Source organism: Thermobia domestica, chromosome 16 (genome assembly GCF_964235325.1).
Source record: "Thermobia domestica chromosome 16, izTheDome1.hap1.1, whole genome shotgun sequence".
Taxonomy (NCBI): Eukaryota; Metazoa; Arthropoda; class Insecta; order Zygentoma; family Lepismatidae; genus Thermobia; species Thermobia domestica.
In genome coordinates, this window is record NC_137469.1 from 148,775,476 (window position 1) to 148,794,819 (window position 19,344).

General features: G+C 34.6%; 1 protein-coding gene across 1 annotated transcript in view; it reads left to right on the plus strand.

The window, feature by feature from the left end:
- The first annotated feature begins 311 nt into the window (after positions 1-311).
- The window catches only part of LOC145672652 (32 kDa beta-galactoside-binding lectin-like), a 380,765-nt gene continuing 361,732 nt past the window's right edge, over positions 312-19,344 (plus strand). Inside the window, exons 1-2 of the mRNA XM_081741814.1 lie at positions 312-437; positions 6,117-6,205. Coding sequence (XP_081597940.1) covers positions 312-437; positions 6,117-6,205 — 215 coding nt within the window. The remainder of the gene's footprint in view (positions 438-6,116; positions 6,206-19,344) is intronic.

A 19,344-nucleotide genomic window follows, 5' to 3' on the forward strand; every position in this document is an offset into this window, starting at 1 on the left:
TAATTTCGGGAAACGTTCCGGTCGTCGTTCAAGTGCTCCAATTGATGCCAACATCGCCAAAATCTATGATTTCACCAGGGAAAACGGACGCAGAACAATCGACTAACGCGAGGACTTATTCAGATTATCCTGGAGCTCAATTCAGTGAATTTTGCAGGACGATTTTGAAATGCGACGGTTAGCGGCTAAGTTTGTGCCCGGACATCTCAGCAAGAAGAGAAGTATCGTAACGTGGAAGCCTATCGAGCAATGAAGGAGGAAGTTATAAATAATCAAAATTTTTTCTACAAAATCATCATAGGCGACGAGACATGAGTATACGATCTGTTTCAGTATATGATCTCAAAAGTAAACAACAGTTAAGTCAATGGAACTCACCTGACACGCCTCGTCCATGGAAAGCTCGTCAGGTTAAATCGAATTCGAAGACAATACAGGTCTGTTTTTCTTTGGGATAAATGGGATTGTACACTCAGAATTCGTCTAGCGAAACCGCACCATCAACCAAATATGAATTTGTAGCTGCTGATACGGCTGCGTAGAAGCGTGGCACGAAAATGTCCGCATTGTGGAATTCCAGCAAGTAGTTTCTACATCATGATAATGGTCCCAATCACACGGCTAATTTTTGGCCAGTTTTTGACCTGAACTTGGCCTCAACACTTCTAAACTGGCTTAAATGTGAAATGTTTTCGGGAACTGAAAAATCACCAGTCAGAATGCTTGGTATCGAAATTCTAACCTCGGAAGTCCGAATTACGAATATCCAACGGTAACTACTAGCCTATGTTCCGTATATATATATATATATATATATATATATATATATATATATATATATATATATATATATATATATATATATATATATGACGAAAATATTTACCTGCAATTATTTTGCAAACTGTGTATAAATATTGTATTGAAGCAAACGAGGAATTTTCTAGTTTATTTGTGATCTTTCACTACTATACTTTTAACCGACTATCAATAATTTAAATTCATTATTTCTATCAGTTTTTTACATTCCGAAAACTATTCGGAGTAAATGTAATATTTTATTAATAAAAGTTTCATTAGATATTAGTCATTTGTTAATAAAAGTTTGAGTTATTTACAATCTTCAATTCTGAGTTACGAGAATGACTAAGACACAATTCTGAATTATTTCAAATTATTTAAATAAACTAGAATAAAGCTAATGAATAGACTTATATTAAGAAATATTTGTTGAATGACGAAACCAATGTTCTTTCTAATAAGAAGGAAAGCGAAAAAGCTTTACTGTAGACTGTGAAACTTCGATTGATTATAATCGGAAAAGTGCAACACCTAGAGGATACACGTTAATCAACTACTCTAGGAAGGTGATTTAAAATTTTGCTATTTGGTAAACGTATGCGTATCCCTAGCACTAATTGCTTGTTCAATTCGCTTTGTTTACGGGTAAAATAATTATTAATATGTATGCATGTGTACGCATGTATGCATGTATGTGACTGTATCATACATATAGTAAGTATCAATACGAGAAATTTAACACGTGTTTTTAAAAAGGTATCAAATTTCCTCTTCCTTTGTAAACGGCCGTTGGACGTTTACCACATTTACGAATTTAACGATGAAAGTTTCGGAGATTTCATTTTTAATTATAGCTTCACTACTTTCAATTTTCTTTTATTTATTTATTTTTTTGGAAATATGTATTCGTTCCTGTGCATATTTCCAAGAAGACATATTATGCGAAAGAAAGTGAGCGACTTTTATTTTTGCAACCTTTAGAGACATGCGAAGCATATTTTGGACATAAGGGTTCATATAAGGTGGAGAAAGGAAAGCCGTTATATGTTCTTCCTACCATCAAGTGTTCGAATATAATTATAGTTAGTTTCACCGTGTACCGTGTAGATCAACTTTGAGATCTCTTCCTGGTAGATTTGCCTTAGGTTGGATCTAATGCAGGGAAGGGCACGAATGGGGTATACGAATTGCCAAACGATATGCATCAGATATGAAAGACGGTGTGAAACTATGAAAATATGCAAATTTATAGCGGATGAGGGCAACATAGAAGCATGAGAGCCGGAAGAAATGTAGCCGACTGTAGGGCTCAACAACACACAAAGTTAAGAAATCACTCATTCCGTGCGCAAATGGCCACAAAAATGAAGGTCAAATATTTACTAGTAGATGCGTGATAAAATCTGCTATATGTTAGGGAATATGAACATCATGGCCGCAACATTGAAAGTGGCCATATTGAAATGTAAAAGCGAAAATGGGTCATGTGGCACAACAAAAAGTGCTGAAATATTACTAGGAATTCATTGATGTTAACCATTATGTAGTACCCTATTGTAAGTTGAGATGTAACATGCAAGAAAATCGTGAGGGGATTATTTGAACAATCGTTTGAATAACCTGTTTGCCGTTTGGTAAATTGGTAAGATAAAAGCCAGCAGTAACTACATGCAAATCACATAATAAGTTAAAAGCGAGAAGTACCAGTATGATCTAATGAGTATGTGGACAACGGATATGCTGTATACCATCTGCAACATGTTGGCACAGGATGCACATCTAGAAAACGAGCTAAACATGCAAAGAGCTGGTAATATTGCAGTATTAAAGATGAAGTTGCCGGCATGTTGAAAGACTCAAAACAAAGGAGGGCGGAGATTACATGTACAATTACGACGTGGTTCTTCTAGAAAAATAATATATATCATCACATAAGCATGTATACTGATAAAGGTACATACCAATCTATGAAGGCCAGTTGATGTGAAGAGTATCTATATGACTGTGATGAAAGCACAATAGCTGACCACGGTGTCCACACTTGACAAAACAGGAATTATTACACTGACGCTGCTCACAATTCGATTATGTGAAGGGATCAAAAGAAAAGGACATTGGCGAGTTGTGGAATTTTCCCTAATGCTCTTCAAGATATCCTTCCACCCATATAGAAGGCATGTTTAATGAAATTGGTGAACCAAAGGAGCACTAAACTAGAAGTGCGTAAATGCTTGGAGACGGATGAAGTTGTTACGATACCATACATGAAACCTATCAATATGTAATGCAGAATCCGTGATAAAAATCACGTACTGGTTTTATGTGTGAAAAATTCCAACGTCGAGAGGTTGAATACCTACAGTGCACTTAGGGGTATAAGTTTCTTGTGAAACTCGATATTATCCGGAACAGTGCATTGTATAAGTTTATTATTTTTGTTACAAGACCACGAATGAACCAGTAGCAAGATGCGATTCTCGTGCGCATCCGACCAAAATACTTCCTGAAGATAAATGTTGCACATATTTACTGATTTTGTAGCAAGTGCTTTGATATTCCAAGGGATGTCAGGCATCTTTGCAGGGATTTTACCCATAGCTTCAGCGGATATAAGAAATAATACCGGTAAGTTTTATTTCTTTAACAAAATACAACTATGTGATTTATTGACACAACAGCATGCAGCTACTAGTGCGCCAAGAGAAAAATGCACATACAATACTGATTACATCACAATACTATACATAGAATAATATATAGTAAACTATTGATACAAATGAAGTACAAGTATTAGAAATTTGGACTAAAAGAATTAATGTTCTTGGTACTTAGGCCGATCTTCGTCCTCAATGTCCCCTACAACTATTTAAGATAAAATGCCGATAATAGTCTCCCATCCATTTATAACTGCTGTCATTGATTTTATGATATACTCGTTTGATACCTTCATTTCCCAGTGTCCTGCATGAATAGATTTCTTTGTCAAATGTACTTTGAACTGTGTTAAAAACTTTGCTTATATTGAGGTTTCCACTTAAATCATAGATTTTATTTCAGCAGCAAAGTTTTCTGCAGTTTGATGTAACTTTTGCTGGTATTTGGACACGGAATGAGTAATTTTATGTAACACAATATTATTACGCTTTTAATTTTTTCCCACGACGATGCTTTGAATTGAAGAGTTACCATTGGATCCATGTCGTTTTTTATATGCCTCGCCCACATTCTAATTGTAGGATCATGAATCATTCCATCCACAGCCTGGTTAATTTTAAAACGTTGTAATACCACATCGTTTATCTTGCTCACCAACGTTTAGTTTCGGTTTCTTTCAAAGTTACGATGGGGCTTCGAACTCTCTTAAAACTTGTAGCGTGAAAGCATGGATGACGCTGTTGGTCTTTAATCGGATGTATTTCTGTCTCAAACTATAAGTAATCAACATTTTATAACGCATTTCGCTTTATATATTTTGTATTCTCCTTATTAGGTGGTGATTGAGCGTAGGGCGAACTAATACTCTGGTTGGAATTATTATCTCTTTGTGCATGCATTATCGCTCCCGTTACACCAGTTTCTCCCTAGGGTCACTGTCATCATTCTTATTACGATCACTGTATCTCTTGTCCTCATTTGACACGCTATTATCTATCTCAAAACTTTTGTACTCTTCGACCACTGTATCATTACTCACTAATAACTTCCGGATCCGTTGAAAACATTCTTCTGTAAAGGAATTATTCTCGCGCGTCACAGGCTCACGCACTAATAGGCCTAATGACACAACTATATGGCGATTCATACTCAGGCCCACAAGAAGAAATAACGTATCTTAATGTTTAATTAGCTTCGTAATACTTACTCAACGGTGGCTCACCGTACAAAAGTACATTAAACTTTCTACCAACTACTCTAACTCGACAACTCACTGATAACGCAGAAATAAGCTAATAAACTTTCTGGCGTATTTTCTGTTTACAAATAGGACACACAGTCGGTGGCGCGGACGCTCTTTCGTTTTCTTGCTTCTCTGTCTTCAATGATCATCTTTTCCCTACTCGCAACCATTCTACATTCTACACACTTTTCCTTTGATCTGTATGCAAACAAGAGTTCTCCAAGCTTTAGCTTTTGCGACATACCGGTAAGAATTTCACAGAATTTCTAGGGTCCTTCTTGCAATGACTTCTCAATTCAAAATGGAGTTACTACAAAATGGTTAACACAAACGAATTTCTGATCAAATTTCAATACTATTTGATTCAATACATGATCTACTTTCTCTTTTACATTGCGAATTGAAATTCAAGATAATCACTTTCAATATTACGGCCATGATGTTCATGTGCCCTAACATACAACATACCATGCATCTATTACTAAAACATTTTACCTTCATATCTGTGGCCATTCCCTCACGGAACGAGTGATTCCTTAACTTTCTGTGTCGTTGAGCCGGCTCTCATGCTTATGTTGACCTCAGCCACTGTAAATTTGAATATGTACATAGCTTCGCACTCTATTTCATATCAGATGCATGACCTTCGACAACTTGCATACGCCATTGGGACCCTTCCCTGGTAAGTTAAGCTGTAAATCCATGTCTCATATACCTTTAATAATGAGAAGTGGCGTTGAACTCAAAAACGATAACAAAAGCTCAAAAGAAAGTTAACGGATTTGGAACATTAAAAGAATTCGAGAAAAAAACATTAAGAAACTATGTAGCACACTAAAACTTTATTGAAATCTAGTAAGGGTTTAACTGATGGATACTTTCAGCCTACTTTTCTTTAATTAATATCGAGGATTAAGTTATTGTATCTAAATAGGACTTATTCCCAACATACTTATCATTTCCGAAGACATTTGTTACTAAAGAAAGCTTTCGAACTTTTAAACAATTGAGGAAAATTATTTAAATTTGTTATTTACTAAGATGTAGTTTTATATTCCAAGATTAGGGATATTGATAACACAATGAACGAACTTCTGTGTGTAGTGAACAAGGTCTTTAATGACAATGCAGTAGTACGAGTATGTTTTCACATGTATAGTGGTATGATTTTCAAGTGGTCAGAGGATGATAACAATTTGACTCTAAATGTGTCTGTTTCTTATTTCTGTTTGCCTGTCATTTTCAAGTGAAAGAATTTTCAAAACGATTTTTTTCGAAAGCAGTGACTTCTTAGAAATATGAAAAATATTAATTTATTATTCAAAGAAGAATTCTTTCTAGGGAACAAAAAATGCCGGTAAACAGATTGGTGTGTTTATGATCATGAATTAACTTTGGTACTTATTTTCATTTGTAGCCTTTGCCATTCATTCGTCCTGTGGAAGGGAGCTTATATGTTGGAAGGAAAATAACATTTGAAGGATTTACATCACAAAGTTCTAACGGGTAATTATCTATGCTCTTATTAAACGCGTTTAGTATTATTGAAGAGTACTAAAAATATTTAAAGGAACCTAAGAAATGAAATAGTTAATATTGAGTACAATTAACAATTAAGACTATTAAATTATTAATTATACGAGAATTTAACGTAGTGTTGTTTTTAAGATAGCAAATCACGCAAGCGTCTATGCACACCACAAAAGGGCGGTATGAGAGCAGGAAATAAGAATGTAGAACTTTCTTATTGAAGAGAGTGCTTCAAGTTCAGGAGCACTATTAATTGAGCTGCGTGGGGCTCAAAGGTTCTAAGAAATACGCTATGGGATGTTCCTTTATACCTTCAACTTCGGCCACATAGCCACCAAAGCTGTCGCGGCTAACGTCCGAGTAGACGATAACATATTGGTCTAGGCCAAACTGAGGAAGAACAGGAGCGGTTATTAAACGTTCTTTAAGAGTGTTACAAGCTACATTCTTTTTCCGGAACTCAAATTTAGCGGTTTTTGGTCAGACATATGAGGGGATTCTGCCATCTTAAAGAACTCTTATACATAAGATCTGTAAAAAGAGCAAGGTCCAATTAAACTCTTTACGTCTTTTACTGCATTAGGGTAGGGTACCCTTGAGATAACTTCATTTTAGCTGAATCTACTTGAATGAAGTCCGAGCACGCTTGCTTCTTCATAGATAGAAAAGCATTTCTTAGGGTTAGGTTTGAGATTCGCTTGTCTTAATCGTGTTGGGAGGTGTGTCTTGTCCTATCCAGTAAAATTGGAAAGGACAGTGCGGAACAAATAAGACGACCCACATATGTCCTAACTATATAAAACTACATGAGCTTACAAATTATTGAGCGCTTTCTGTAGGGCTACAATGATTAAATTTGGCGTGATTGTAGCTTTCCGGAATTAACCGACACGAAAATTACTAAAAGTGAATACTTTTAATTTTTAGGGGATGTAAAGAGGGGATGAAGAATTTCCTCATGTTCTTTAAACGGGCCTGTTTCTGGACATATAGTCTCATGTTTTAGGTACTTAGAATTGGAATAAAAACTTGGAAATTCGGTATGCTTGTACGTTTTCGTCAGCGTTACCTAAGTGAATCATGAGAAATAAAAACTGTCAATCGTAGAGTGGTTTTATGGGGAGCTGAAAAATCTTTACTATATTATTTAAATGGGACGTCTTCTATACCCCAAAATGATTAGGTACTTCCGGCAGGATTAGAATCATGAAATTTGGCATGATTCTAGCCTTCCAGGACTAACCAACAGGAAACTTGCCAAAAGTGATAATTTTTAATTTTTAGGGGTCTAAAGGGGGATGAAGAAATTCCCATGCTATTTACATGGACGTTTTCTTCGGGTACAAAATCTTATCTTTTAAATAGTTGAAATTGTAAAAGAAACGATAGAATTATGGGTTGAAGAGATGCGAGGCCGTAGGTCGAGCAAAGACAGTGTGTGAGGGCGAAACCCCCGGATGGGCAAATTCAGGAAATATGAAGAGCAAGTTCACGAAATTTACTGTTGATGCAAAGGCCGATAGATAAGAAATGCGAGTCCGAAAGGTAATCGTAAAATTTCAAACTGCTACAGACAAACGCAGTATTATCTGTTTCTAGGTTTTACTTCCATCTGGTGGTATCCACTCTGCAAATCTAGTGTGTTAATGAGTTAAGTCCCATTCAGGAACACCAATAATTCGTCTATACGTGGAACTGGTTACAAATTTGGTTTAGAAGTTGGTTGAATGCTCCGTAACCCACGCAAAACATTGGATACCTTGTTTTATGGCTACTATCACGACAGTGCCGGACTATGACTGTGATTCTGCCAAATAATATTTCAGTCTGACATTTTCTGGACCTTTGATGCTACTATTTTTCCTTGTTTTGGCGTAGTACGGTATGCAGGGTAAGAAACGAGAATGTTCTTGGCAACTTCTAAGGTACACAAAAATTTATCAGTAGCAACCGTGACAGAGGATTTGTTCGGTCTATGGTGTCTTTAAATTCCATGTGCAGATCTAATAATTGCTTGCTTTCCTGTGGTTTTAACATCTTCCCAATGATTAAGACCTTGTCTAACCCTCTCTTTGGGGTACCTCTCGAGGTTCTTCAGGAAACTCTTCATCGTCCTTTTCTTCTTTATTGTTAAAATGAATGACCTGGTTAACTTGACAGCTTTCCTCATCCGCATGGTCTACCAGAATCTCTGCATGGGAAATAAGTTTCCCCAGGTAGAGATCCTTATGTAAATCTTGACAATCCGAACATTACAAATGGATAAGGGAATCTTACCATTGTTGTTAACGACTGAATCAAGAGGATTCGTTCAGAAGTATCAATAATGTAGCCCTTTCGATTGGATGAATTCCAGAACTTGAATGTCCATATCTGCAGCTGCAATTTTAATGTCACAGCATGCTTTAGCCGGCATTCGTACGTTGACTGCAAGGTGCACTTCGTAAATACTTTCAGGAGAGAGATTAATAAAGTCTTCGTCCAGTTCAAGAAAATTTTGCTCAGAGTCCCTCTTCTGAAGATTTTTTGAGAGGCTTCTTTCTGGCGAGACAACCTTAGGATTAATCTTTAGTTGTTGTTGGAGTTGCCCCCTTTATACAGGCAATGTTTCACAAGGATCATTATTCTCAGGTTCCTGGAACACATGATGATACACGAGGAGAGTTTTTAAGTTAGGGATACTAATAGTTATCTTAGAAGCAGATAAAATGAATAGAAGGATTAGAAGAAGAATCATCTAATTATCAAAGACGGACTCCAGAGAATCGCTCCTCTCATTCTACACATATATCCTACAGGCAACCTTGAGCTCAGTATTGCCCCTTGCGCTCCACTTAAGAAAGATGAAGATTCATTTTCGAGGTTGCTATTAGTTTCCAGTTCATGTGTACCACAAGTAGGGCTCCTTGTTACATTATTACAACTTAGGTCTTTTGTTGCAGGAGAAACTCCTTTACGCTTGTTTATACGGTTTGTAGGAGATACACCTTATGTTCCCTAGTGCTCCGGGTCAAGGATTAACAAATTTATCATTTAGTGAAATTCAATTTGACTAAACATTAAATTAAATAAATTCCTGGTGGAATAATATCATTTTCATGTACACATTAGCAAAAGTGCATTCACACTTCCATTTTTCATATACTGCATAGTTAGACAACCAACAATAATCTTGACGTTCGCTGGTTGAGAAGAACACAAGGCGTTCTACAAGTGCAATAGTTTGTTTGAAATATGTCAGTGTAGCAAACAGCAAAAATAATAATAATAATAATAATAATAATAATAAAATAAAATAAAATAAAATAAAAAAATCCACGCCTCTGCGTCGCACAAAAAAAAGAACAGGTAGAATATGTCGTTTAGTATCTACAGAGCGATTGATATCCTGAGAAAGTCACAAAGATATCTTATTTAACCTTGCACATACCAAGGAAAAATCAATGTTGGTCAAACATTCATTTTATTTTACAGGTTACAATATTTTGTAAACTCTCTGAATGTTTTATATTATTCGTTTCAACGTTACCTTCACTTTCGTTAGTTATGTTTTAGTATCTCTACTAAAACTTTATGGAAAAAAAGTTCGAGGTACTTTAACTTCCATCTTTGTTTTGCGAGAATATTTTTATAAGCAAAACCATCGTAGTTTTTATTTTTTAAAAAGAATTATTATCATTATTGTTATTATTCATTTACACATTAAAGTTAACAAGAATATTTTCTGAAGTTATATTGCTGTTTTCCAGTGTGTTTGGAAAATGAAAGAAAAAAAAGAAAAAGAGAAAAAACGAAAAATAAAAGAAAAAGAAAGATAATCTAAGAAAGTAAGAACAAAATATGCAGTGTGTCACTTCAGTTTGCGAAAACGATTGCATCAGTAGAAAACATGTCATATGTTTCAAATTTGACAAATAGTCATGTTTTCTGTACACATAACAAGAGTTTGTGTAATTTAATCCCTAATTAATAATACAAGCATATTTTTGTTAGAAGCATATACGATATCAAAAGAATACGAGTTATTTCTTGTAATACGCCATAATATATCATTCACTATCCCTTTCTATGTTCTAAGTAATCGAGAACTCTAATTTTGTAAAGAAAAATAAAGAAAAATAAGCTGAAACGTAAACAAATATGATTATCGATGAATGTTTCGGATAATATTTCAATTGGAATTATCTCCACTCTCTTTTCCTCTCGGTTAGCATATGCATGATTCTTGCATCTCATCTATAGATGGAGAACTTTGAGTAAAGAGAAGACATCAAGCGCCTTGGAAAAACAAAATTAAATTTAAAAGTGTTAAATCGACTTAGTGTAGGTTTGAACCCATGACCTCACGATTTCTAACTTAGTACCTATAACACCTCGACTATTCTTTCACTACTGCCGCTATTTCCTAACTTGAGAGTTGTGTCACGAAATAATGATCGGAGGGAGAAAGAACGGAAACAAAAATTTGATGTCTGTTTTTAACAACATAGAAACTTTCGGTTTGCCGAACAAAGGCTTAAGTAGCCAAGTCTCGGTGAGGACAACCCTTTCAAAGAAACCTTGAGTGCTACACAATGTTTATTTTCTGCCATGGAAACCTATGTGCCTTGGTAGGTATTCAATTAATTACGCTGAAATCTAAAAGATGCTTCTTGTGTGCTAAAATAATACATTACTATATCTGTCAAAAAGATTTTTGTCGCGGGTCTATATTGTTTAATCCTTCTTGGAATCGATGTTATGAACAATTAGTCTATACACTACGCATCCACTTCATAATTTAATTATGTTTAACAAAACTATTCAAGTAGCAAAAATGAATAAAATAGATATTTACATTTATTTTACTGTTTCAGTTGATACAACAAACTGTAAAAAGATGAGAAAAAATCAGAACAAATCTCCATAGCTTAGCACTTAACGCTAATAGAATAAAAGTATTACAAGTAGTAACATATATTACATTTGTTATAAAAATTTCTGTTGTGAGTTGTTGGCTGAGTGGCTATCGTACTTACCATTGAGATAGCCATTAGGTGTCTTGAGTTCGAATCTCTGCCGCACCTGGTTTATGATTCTTTTTTCTAATGCTTGTTGAAAAAAGAACCATAAATAGAAGGAAACACTTCAATCATTTCCATTTGGACATGACAACGTGATGCTTGTGCTTCAATACTACGTCGAGGAAACGTATGTCTAGTGGCGGACATTAGTCCTTCACTATATAATGGCGACTGCCTTGGAACCAACTGCAGAATATGAGCATTTAATATTTTATATAATTTCATATCTGTAGTTTTTGTGGAGAAGAAATAAAATTGAGGATCAAAGTTGTAAGAACAACTCAAGTTATTAATCTAATCTAATATAAATAAAATAAAGAGTTCGTTTGCGTGTTTGTCTGTCTTTCTGTGTGCGGTCTGGGGACCAGAAGAGTGGACCGAGAATTACCAAGTTTTGGTCAGGAGTACCTTGGTTCAAGCCCCAGATTAAGACGGAGCATTTTTTTCAAGTTTCGAATCAAGGGGGACTCAGGGGGCGTTTACCGGGACATGTAAAAGTAGTAGAAAATGACCTATATTATTGTCGAATTCATAGTTTTCGCGGTCGCTGAGTTTAATGATGAGCATTCACCCGATTCGGCTGCAAGCCTGGCGTCACCAGGGGAGGGGAACCGAGACGTGTAAAAGTAATCCAAAATGGCCGATATCAAAGTCAAATCCATAGTTTTCGCGGTCGCTGAAATGAATGGTGATACTCCCACAGGCGCTGACTGCCACATACAGTCCTTATGCGAAGAATGGATATAATCAGCTAGTATAAACTGTGCCAAGGATTTTTGACATATCGTCTTACAATAAATTTGAAAGACGTTTTGAAAAGAATAAAAATTACGTAGAAATTTGTACGCGAAGGCAAAGAAACCTAACGTGAACACACTTAACACGAATCTTTTACTGCGTATTGATCGTGGTTTAGTTGTCAAGGCACTCGGACAGTAATCTGGAAGTCCTCGAATCGCATTCATAAAGGACAAGTTTTTTTTTAAATTTATTTATAGAATTTTTGGTGGCGATTGATTGGCAATGAATCACGTTTAATTATCTTCATATATTTGAAGTCAGATGTTTCAATACCTGAACTAACAAATCTTTAGAAATAATAATAATAATAATAATAATAATAATAATAATAATAATAATATCGCTCAGGTCATAACATTACAAGGAGAAACGAGACATTTGGCAAGACTATTGCGGTTTGTTTAGTATTGCCCACGAGACGAGGAATTTCTTACTTCGTTACTAAAACAAAACAAACAAAATCGTAACATAATAAATATTTTACATTAGAGATGGGACAAGGCTAACTCAAATTATCGTCCCGCTTTCGAGATGAGACGCAAACTTCGTAAACATTTCTCGCAGTGGCGTATTTAGGATCTTGTGTCGGGGGGGGGGGCCTTGAGAACCAGTAAGAAACATTTGTGTTGTACTTATAATGAGAAAAAAATAATAACGTAATTATTTCGGGGAGCTCTAGCCCCATAGCCCCCCTAAATACGTCACTGATTTCTCGTCTTATCCGGATTCTCGGAATAGTGTATGACCATTCTTTAAGTAACAATTGCTTTGTAGACTGAATCTTATACGCCATTTTGTTACTTTGTAATTTTGAGCTCTTCGAATTATAGTCTGTGTAGGTATTTTTGTAGCAAAGCTTTTATAATTATTTTTGCAATCCTAAAAGTTAGTTTGCTATATGCCTTACTGTTCAGTGATATTCAGTTATTTTTATTACAGTTATATTCCTTAAAACTTACAGTAGAATACTTTCTACATGTAACTTTAGTGGAATGGTTTCGTTTGAACTTTTAGTAGTAGAGTTTTCAATCTCTGCATAAATATTTATCTACAAAGTAATATAAAAAGTTTTTCAAGTTCAAATGTTTAGAACATTTGGACTTAACACCTTTTACGCAGCAAACACAGGTATGCTCTTTTCATGACGAATTGTTCCTAAAGTGAGCTCCGGGGTCAAGAGTAACCCCATCCTCTGCATCATGAAGTGAAAAGTCTTGAGGTGAGTGCGTATACTTGTATGAATTTAGATGGCAACTGTCATCGATCTTTAGAAAGTGAATATGGGAGAACTATGAAATGGAGAAGAGAGACGCGAGTCACTTTGTTATAAAATTTCAATGCGAATGTATTATATCTGATCCCAAACGGTTATTGTGCAATATACACGGCTAAGTGAGCACTCTGATTAGCCAAATTAAAAAGACTTCCAAAATTTATCAGTCCACAAGAATGTTTTCTTCAACGCCTCCGTGGCAAAGTCGGAGGAGAACGACACTCGTAATAACAAGGTTGGTGGTTCGCGCCCATTTCGGAGAATTTTTTTTTTTCACTTTTTAAAGTGCTTTTTTAGACTCGCCTTAATGTATACAAATAAAACATATTGTCGATTTAACATACTTTTTGGAGAAATAACATACTTTTTGGAGAGTAACCCCATCCTCTGCATCATGAAGTGAAAAGTCTTGAGGTGAGTGCGTATACTTGTATGAATTTAGATGGCAACTGTCATCGATCTTTAGAAAGTGAATATGGGAGAACTATGAAATGGAGAAGAGAGACGCGAGTCACTTTGTTATAAAATTTCAATGCGAATGTATTATATCTGATCCCAAACGGTTATTGTGCAATATACACGGCTAAGTGAGCACTCTGATTAGCCAAATTAAAAAGACTTCCAAAATTTATCAGTCCACAAGAATGTTTTCTTCAACGCCTCCGTGGCAAAGTCGGAGGAGAACGACACTCGTAATAACAAGGTTGGTGGTTCGCGCCCATTTCGGAGAATTTTTTTTCACTTTTTAAAGTGCTTTTTTAGACTCGCCTTAATGTATACAAATAAAACATATTGTCGATTTAACATACTTTTTGGAGAAATAACTTGTGATTGATTGGCGTTCCGTCGCGTCTCTTCAGCCGGTGGGCAAATGCTGGTATAATTTTCAAAACGGAATTGGGACCGATTCGTAGTCGCTGCTATTCCGTCAATGTTTGACGAAATATCACTACTTGCTCATTGTTATTATTATTATTATTATTATTATTATTATTATTATTATTATCATTATCATTATTATTATTATTATTATTATTATTATTATTATTATTATTATTATTATTATTATTATTATTATTATTATTATTATTATTATTATTATTATTGAAATTTTGTGAATTTAATGGTTCACTCTGTACTAACAAGGTTAGGCGCTTTATTTATGGTTGTTTCAGTCGTAGCCCACTCAGCTCTGGAGCTTGTGTCCCTCCATCTATCCCATCTCCCCGTGTGTGCATTGAGTTGGACAAACGCCATGTGTGGATTTTTTCTTGAGGTTCTGTTTCCTCCCACTTTCTCCATTGTACTATTTCTTTCCTTCTCATCATCGACTTCTCCTTTAGCTTAGCCGGTATAACCACCTAACGTAAAACTTAAAAACATAAATTTTCGTACGGCTCTTGTGAGTTCAGTAACTACTTTCTACATAAAAGTTTACTGGAAACCTTTCGTTCAACATTTAGCTGGTGGTACGGACAATTCTCTGCAATCTCAACTATGATTTAATTTTTGCCTAATATTAAGGACGATTTTACAAATTTTAAGACAATCTGTCCTCATACGGAATGTGTGTTCTATATTCTTCTTTTTCTTCTTCTTCTTCTTCTTCTTCTTCTTCTTCTTCTTATTATTATTATTATTATTATTATTATTATTATTATTATTATTATTATTATTATTATTATTATTATTATTATTATTATTATTATTATTATTATTGCTGAAGATTTGAGACCTCAATATTACCTCATTTGAGACCTCAATATTACCTCCTACTCAAGCATGATCGAGGATATTTTCGGGCTGTTTCAGTCTTAACAAATTCCACATATGTAAATCCCCACCTTAAGCGGGTTTGCATATCCAGACTCCTAACTGTGAAATCATTTACGCTCTCTCCAACCTCAATCATTTCATGAATTCAACCTGTTTTACATATGTTATTAGGACGCTAAATCAAATGTGATTTATTCTAAAAATACTTTTATATATTGCAAGAGCTGTGACGTCCAAATATTCATTGAGAACTCATAGTGGTATCGAAATAAACAAAAGTGAGCATGGAAGAGTTAACTGCTTTCACTAAAGTCAAAAGAAGGTTTGTAAAGGCATATGAAATGGTCGACTGGTTTGGGTCGATACTCTATCAATCACATGTTTGTATCTTCAAACCCGGTAGCAACTTGTTTCTTTTTTAAGTGTTTCACTAGTTTCATCTGGAGACTTGAAACATTGCTTTGAATAACTCATTGGAAAATTATTTTGTTTCAAATTCGATTAAAACGGAACACTGTATCAATGGTAAATCTAAAATCCATAGCTGAAAACAAAATATTAAGTGTGTTCACTACTCCTTATTATCATTTGATTTGTAACAAAAAAAAAAACTTTATAAACATTGGTGATTTCAGAAAATGATGCTCGGGAAGACTTTTAACACGGGTGGAGGCATACTTCTCAGCCACTGGTAATCCACATTCAGCACGATCGAAGATATGGTCCGGAAGGCAGAAATTTCTTAGCTTCAGAAGGTCTAAAAATTCTCGCTCAGATCACTCCCTGAAATTATCACTGCTTAAAAGCTTTCCATAACAAATATAATATTACATTTGTTTCTCGTTCTACAGTTTGAAATGATAGTATCATAACTTATACAGAATTATAATAAAAACATAAAGATTATAATACTAACCACGTAAAAATTATCCTGTAAGTTACCAATCTTGGGTGGGATTAAAAATATTTTTTTCGCATTGCCCTTGAAAGTAACCCTTTTCTATATAAACCGGACTGGAAAGCCATGCTTAACTCCAATTACTGTAATTAATCAATATTTATACGAATATTTCTTTTAGTTCATTATTTTCACTATTAAATATTATATACAGTTCATTTCCAAAATCAAAATCTCGAAATGTGTATTAAACGAGTTCAGTCTTGCAAATGAATTTTTATCATATATATTGGTCTCTGTTCGAAATTCTATTTAATCGAAACCCACAGTAATTCAGACAGAAACGTCCAGAACAGGTAAAAAAAAAAAAAAAAGAGAGAGAAAGGGTTCTCGCGGGGGCTCGAAATAAGTGCGAATGGTACTTTACAAGCCGCACGCCTTATACCACTGGGCTATGGTAATAAGTAGTGATTGTAGCAAAGGCTTCGAGTAGCAGTTCTTCTTACAAAACAATATGTATTTTCTTTTCTAAAATTTAAGCCTAATTTACTTTGATGTAATATATCTATTAATTTGTTTTATGAACACGTTATTCGTTACTTTGACGAATGATGTGTGTTGTTAATATAAATTCAATTAAACGTTCTTTCATAAATACTATAAAAAGTATAAGGGTTATTTATGATCTTTCATGGAAATTGACTGGTGCTTACGCAATACACAGAGGAAGGCAAGGAAGGAAATGATGAGAGACTATTAGAATGTTTCGCTCGCAAACAGTAGTTCTCAACCGGGGGGCGCGCTTCCTTCTTCTGGGGAGGCGTGAAGGGTTTACTTAGTTCCTTAATTTCGTTATATTTTTTGAATGATTATACACAATATCTAGCCAGATCTGCTACACATTTAGAAGCGATAAATCGTAGTATAAAATTAAACGTCCTCCACACGCGGCGCTTGTTGGTTTTCCAAGATTAAAAACTAAAATATTTTTTATTTCAATGGAATATAAAACTTTCTATTCGGGGGCTTACAATCCCCTCAACCCCATGACTCTGTAACTTTCAAGTTAGAATTGAATAATAGAGAAATGTGACTTACGAAATATATTTTTGGTTCATTATACTTTTCCAGAAATAAAATATCCACAATTGCAATGACAGAAAATATTAATTAGTTCATTGTAAAGTTTGCACTTTCATTTTCCCCCTTTCTTCTCAACTAAGCCTGAAAAGTGTAATATGTGGAACTAGTGTTGCAATACTTTTGTTGTATTAACGTTAAGTGCTAAGCTATGAATATTTGTTCTGATTTCTCCTCTATCTTTTTACAGCTTGTTGTGTGAATTTAAACAGTAAAATAAATGTAGATATCTATTTCATTCATATTTGCTACTTAAATAGCTTTCTTAAACACAAATTACGAATTGCATGCGTAGTGTATAGACTGATTGTTCATAACATCGATTCCAAGAAGGGTTAAACAATGTAAGCCGACGACAAAAATCTTTTTGACAGATAGTAATGTATTATTTTAGCTTACAAGACGCTCCTTTTAGGTTTCAGCCTAATTAATTCAATACCTACCAAGACAGGTTCCTATGGCAGAAAAGAAATATTGTATGACACTCAAGATTTCTTTAAAAGGGTTGCCCTCACAGAGACTTGGCTACTTAAGCCTTCTTTCGGTAAACCGAAAGTTTCTATGTTATGAAAAAAAAAAAAAAAAAAGACATGAAACTTTTGTTTCTGACTTGTGTATAAAGGATAATATCTGGATAATAGAAATGGTTTTAAAAAGATCATATAGGAGAGGGACATACCAGTCTATTGCGGTCATGGAGTTGTTAAAAGATGATCATCGGATGATCAAGTGATTTTATCTTGGAAAGTTATTTCTTCTTAAAATGTTTCCTAGTAACTTCTAATTTTCTTAAGGTGTTTTTGGGAGGCAAGGTAGCTTAGTGGTAGAGCGCTTCCTCTAGTGCGTGGGATCATTGTTTCGATCCCCGGCCAAGTAAGTTTGTGGTGGAACATCGTTTCCGTGGGTTTTCTCGGAATAGTCCCGTCTCGTCCACCATCTCATTCCATCAGTTCTTCCATTATCATCCACTTGCTTTAATCATCGTCTCCCTTAGCCTAACGAGCATAATTGTGCAACGTTAAACTGAAAGATTTCATTTAATTTTTTCTTAAGTTGTTCTGGAGTCTTGAAACTAAAAATTCTTACGTATATATATATATATATATATATATATATATATATATATATATATATATATATATATATATATATATATATAAAGGTGCTTTAAAAATGTCTGATTTTTATATTTCTAATTTTATAATGCAATAAACGTAATGATGATCAATATATTTTATTGATTTGTTTCTCCTTTTTTTTTTTTTTTTTTTTTGTAAACGGACGGAAGTAAGCTGCTATTGTTTGTTTTCAAAAGGCATCAAGAGTTCTACAAATACTGAATTACAATAAGAACTCACAAACAGTACATTGTTCACACAATACTCTTCAGAATACTAGTAATGCTACCAAAATGTTCTCCAAACCTCTATTAAATTAATGGATTTAACTTTGGGAAAAATTTCTAGGGAATATTTTTATTTAATTTACTTCCTAGTAATGTATAAAAGCAATTAATTGGATACATTAAAATAGGAACTGAACAAAGGCTTTTCAGCGGGGTAAGTACAGAGGTTGAGTCTCAACAGAACTTTTGTATTGGTTTTTAGTTTATTCGGACTTCAGCGACAGAGAAATTTCTTGGGATTATTTCGTTGTGGGAAGTCAGTCTTTTCAGGAAAAAAGAAATGTGATCTTCATAGCATTTATGATTTATATTACCGTGCGAAAAAGAAATGAAAAGAAAAGGGAGGCGTGAGGACGTGCAACGAGCGAGGGACAGAAGGGCCCAAATATTTCTAGTCCCTGAATACAATTAACTGGCTTCAGGAACGAACAAAAATTCGCAACTCTTTGTCTAGTAAGAAAACAGTAAAAGGAAAACAATAATAATTCTGATTTTCAATAAAACTAAATATTTACTATTTGATATTTTCGAAGTTTCTCTTTAACTCCTTTTTAAGACAGAAGAGGAGATATTCCGTTATTAAAAGTGTCCCGTTACGCCGTAGCGGTGCGTACCGCCAGAAATAAAACTCTATATATAATTTTACGTGAACTTCTAAAACTTTTATCTTCCTACGCAATCAACATTTGTGTATGCCCGTTCAACCCCATAAACCTTATCCAATTCTAGTGAGATTTCGTATCTTTCTCCAACTTTCCG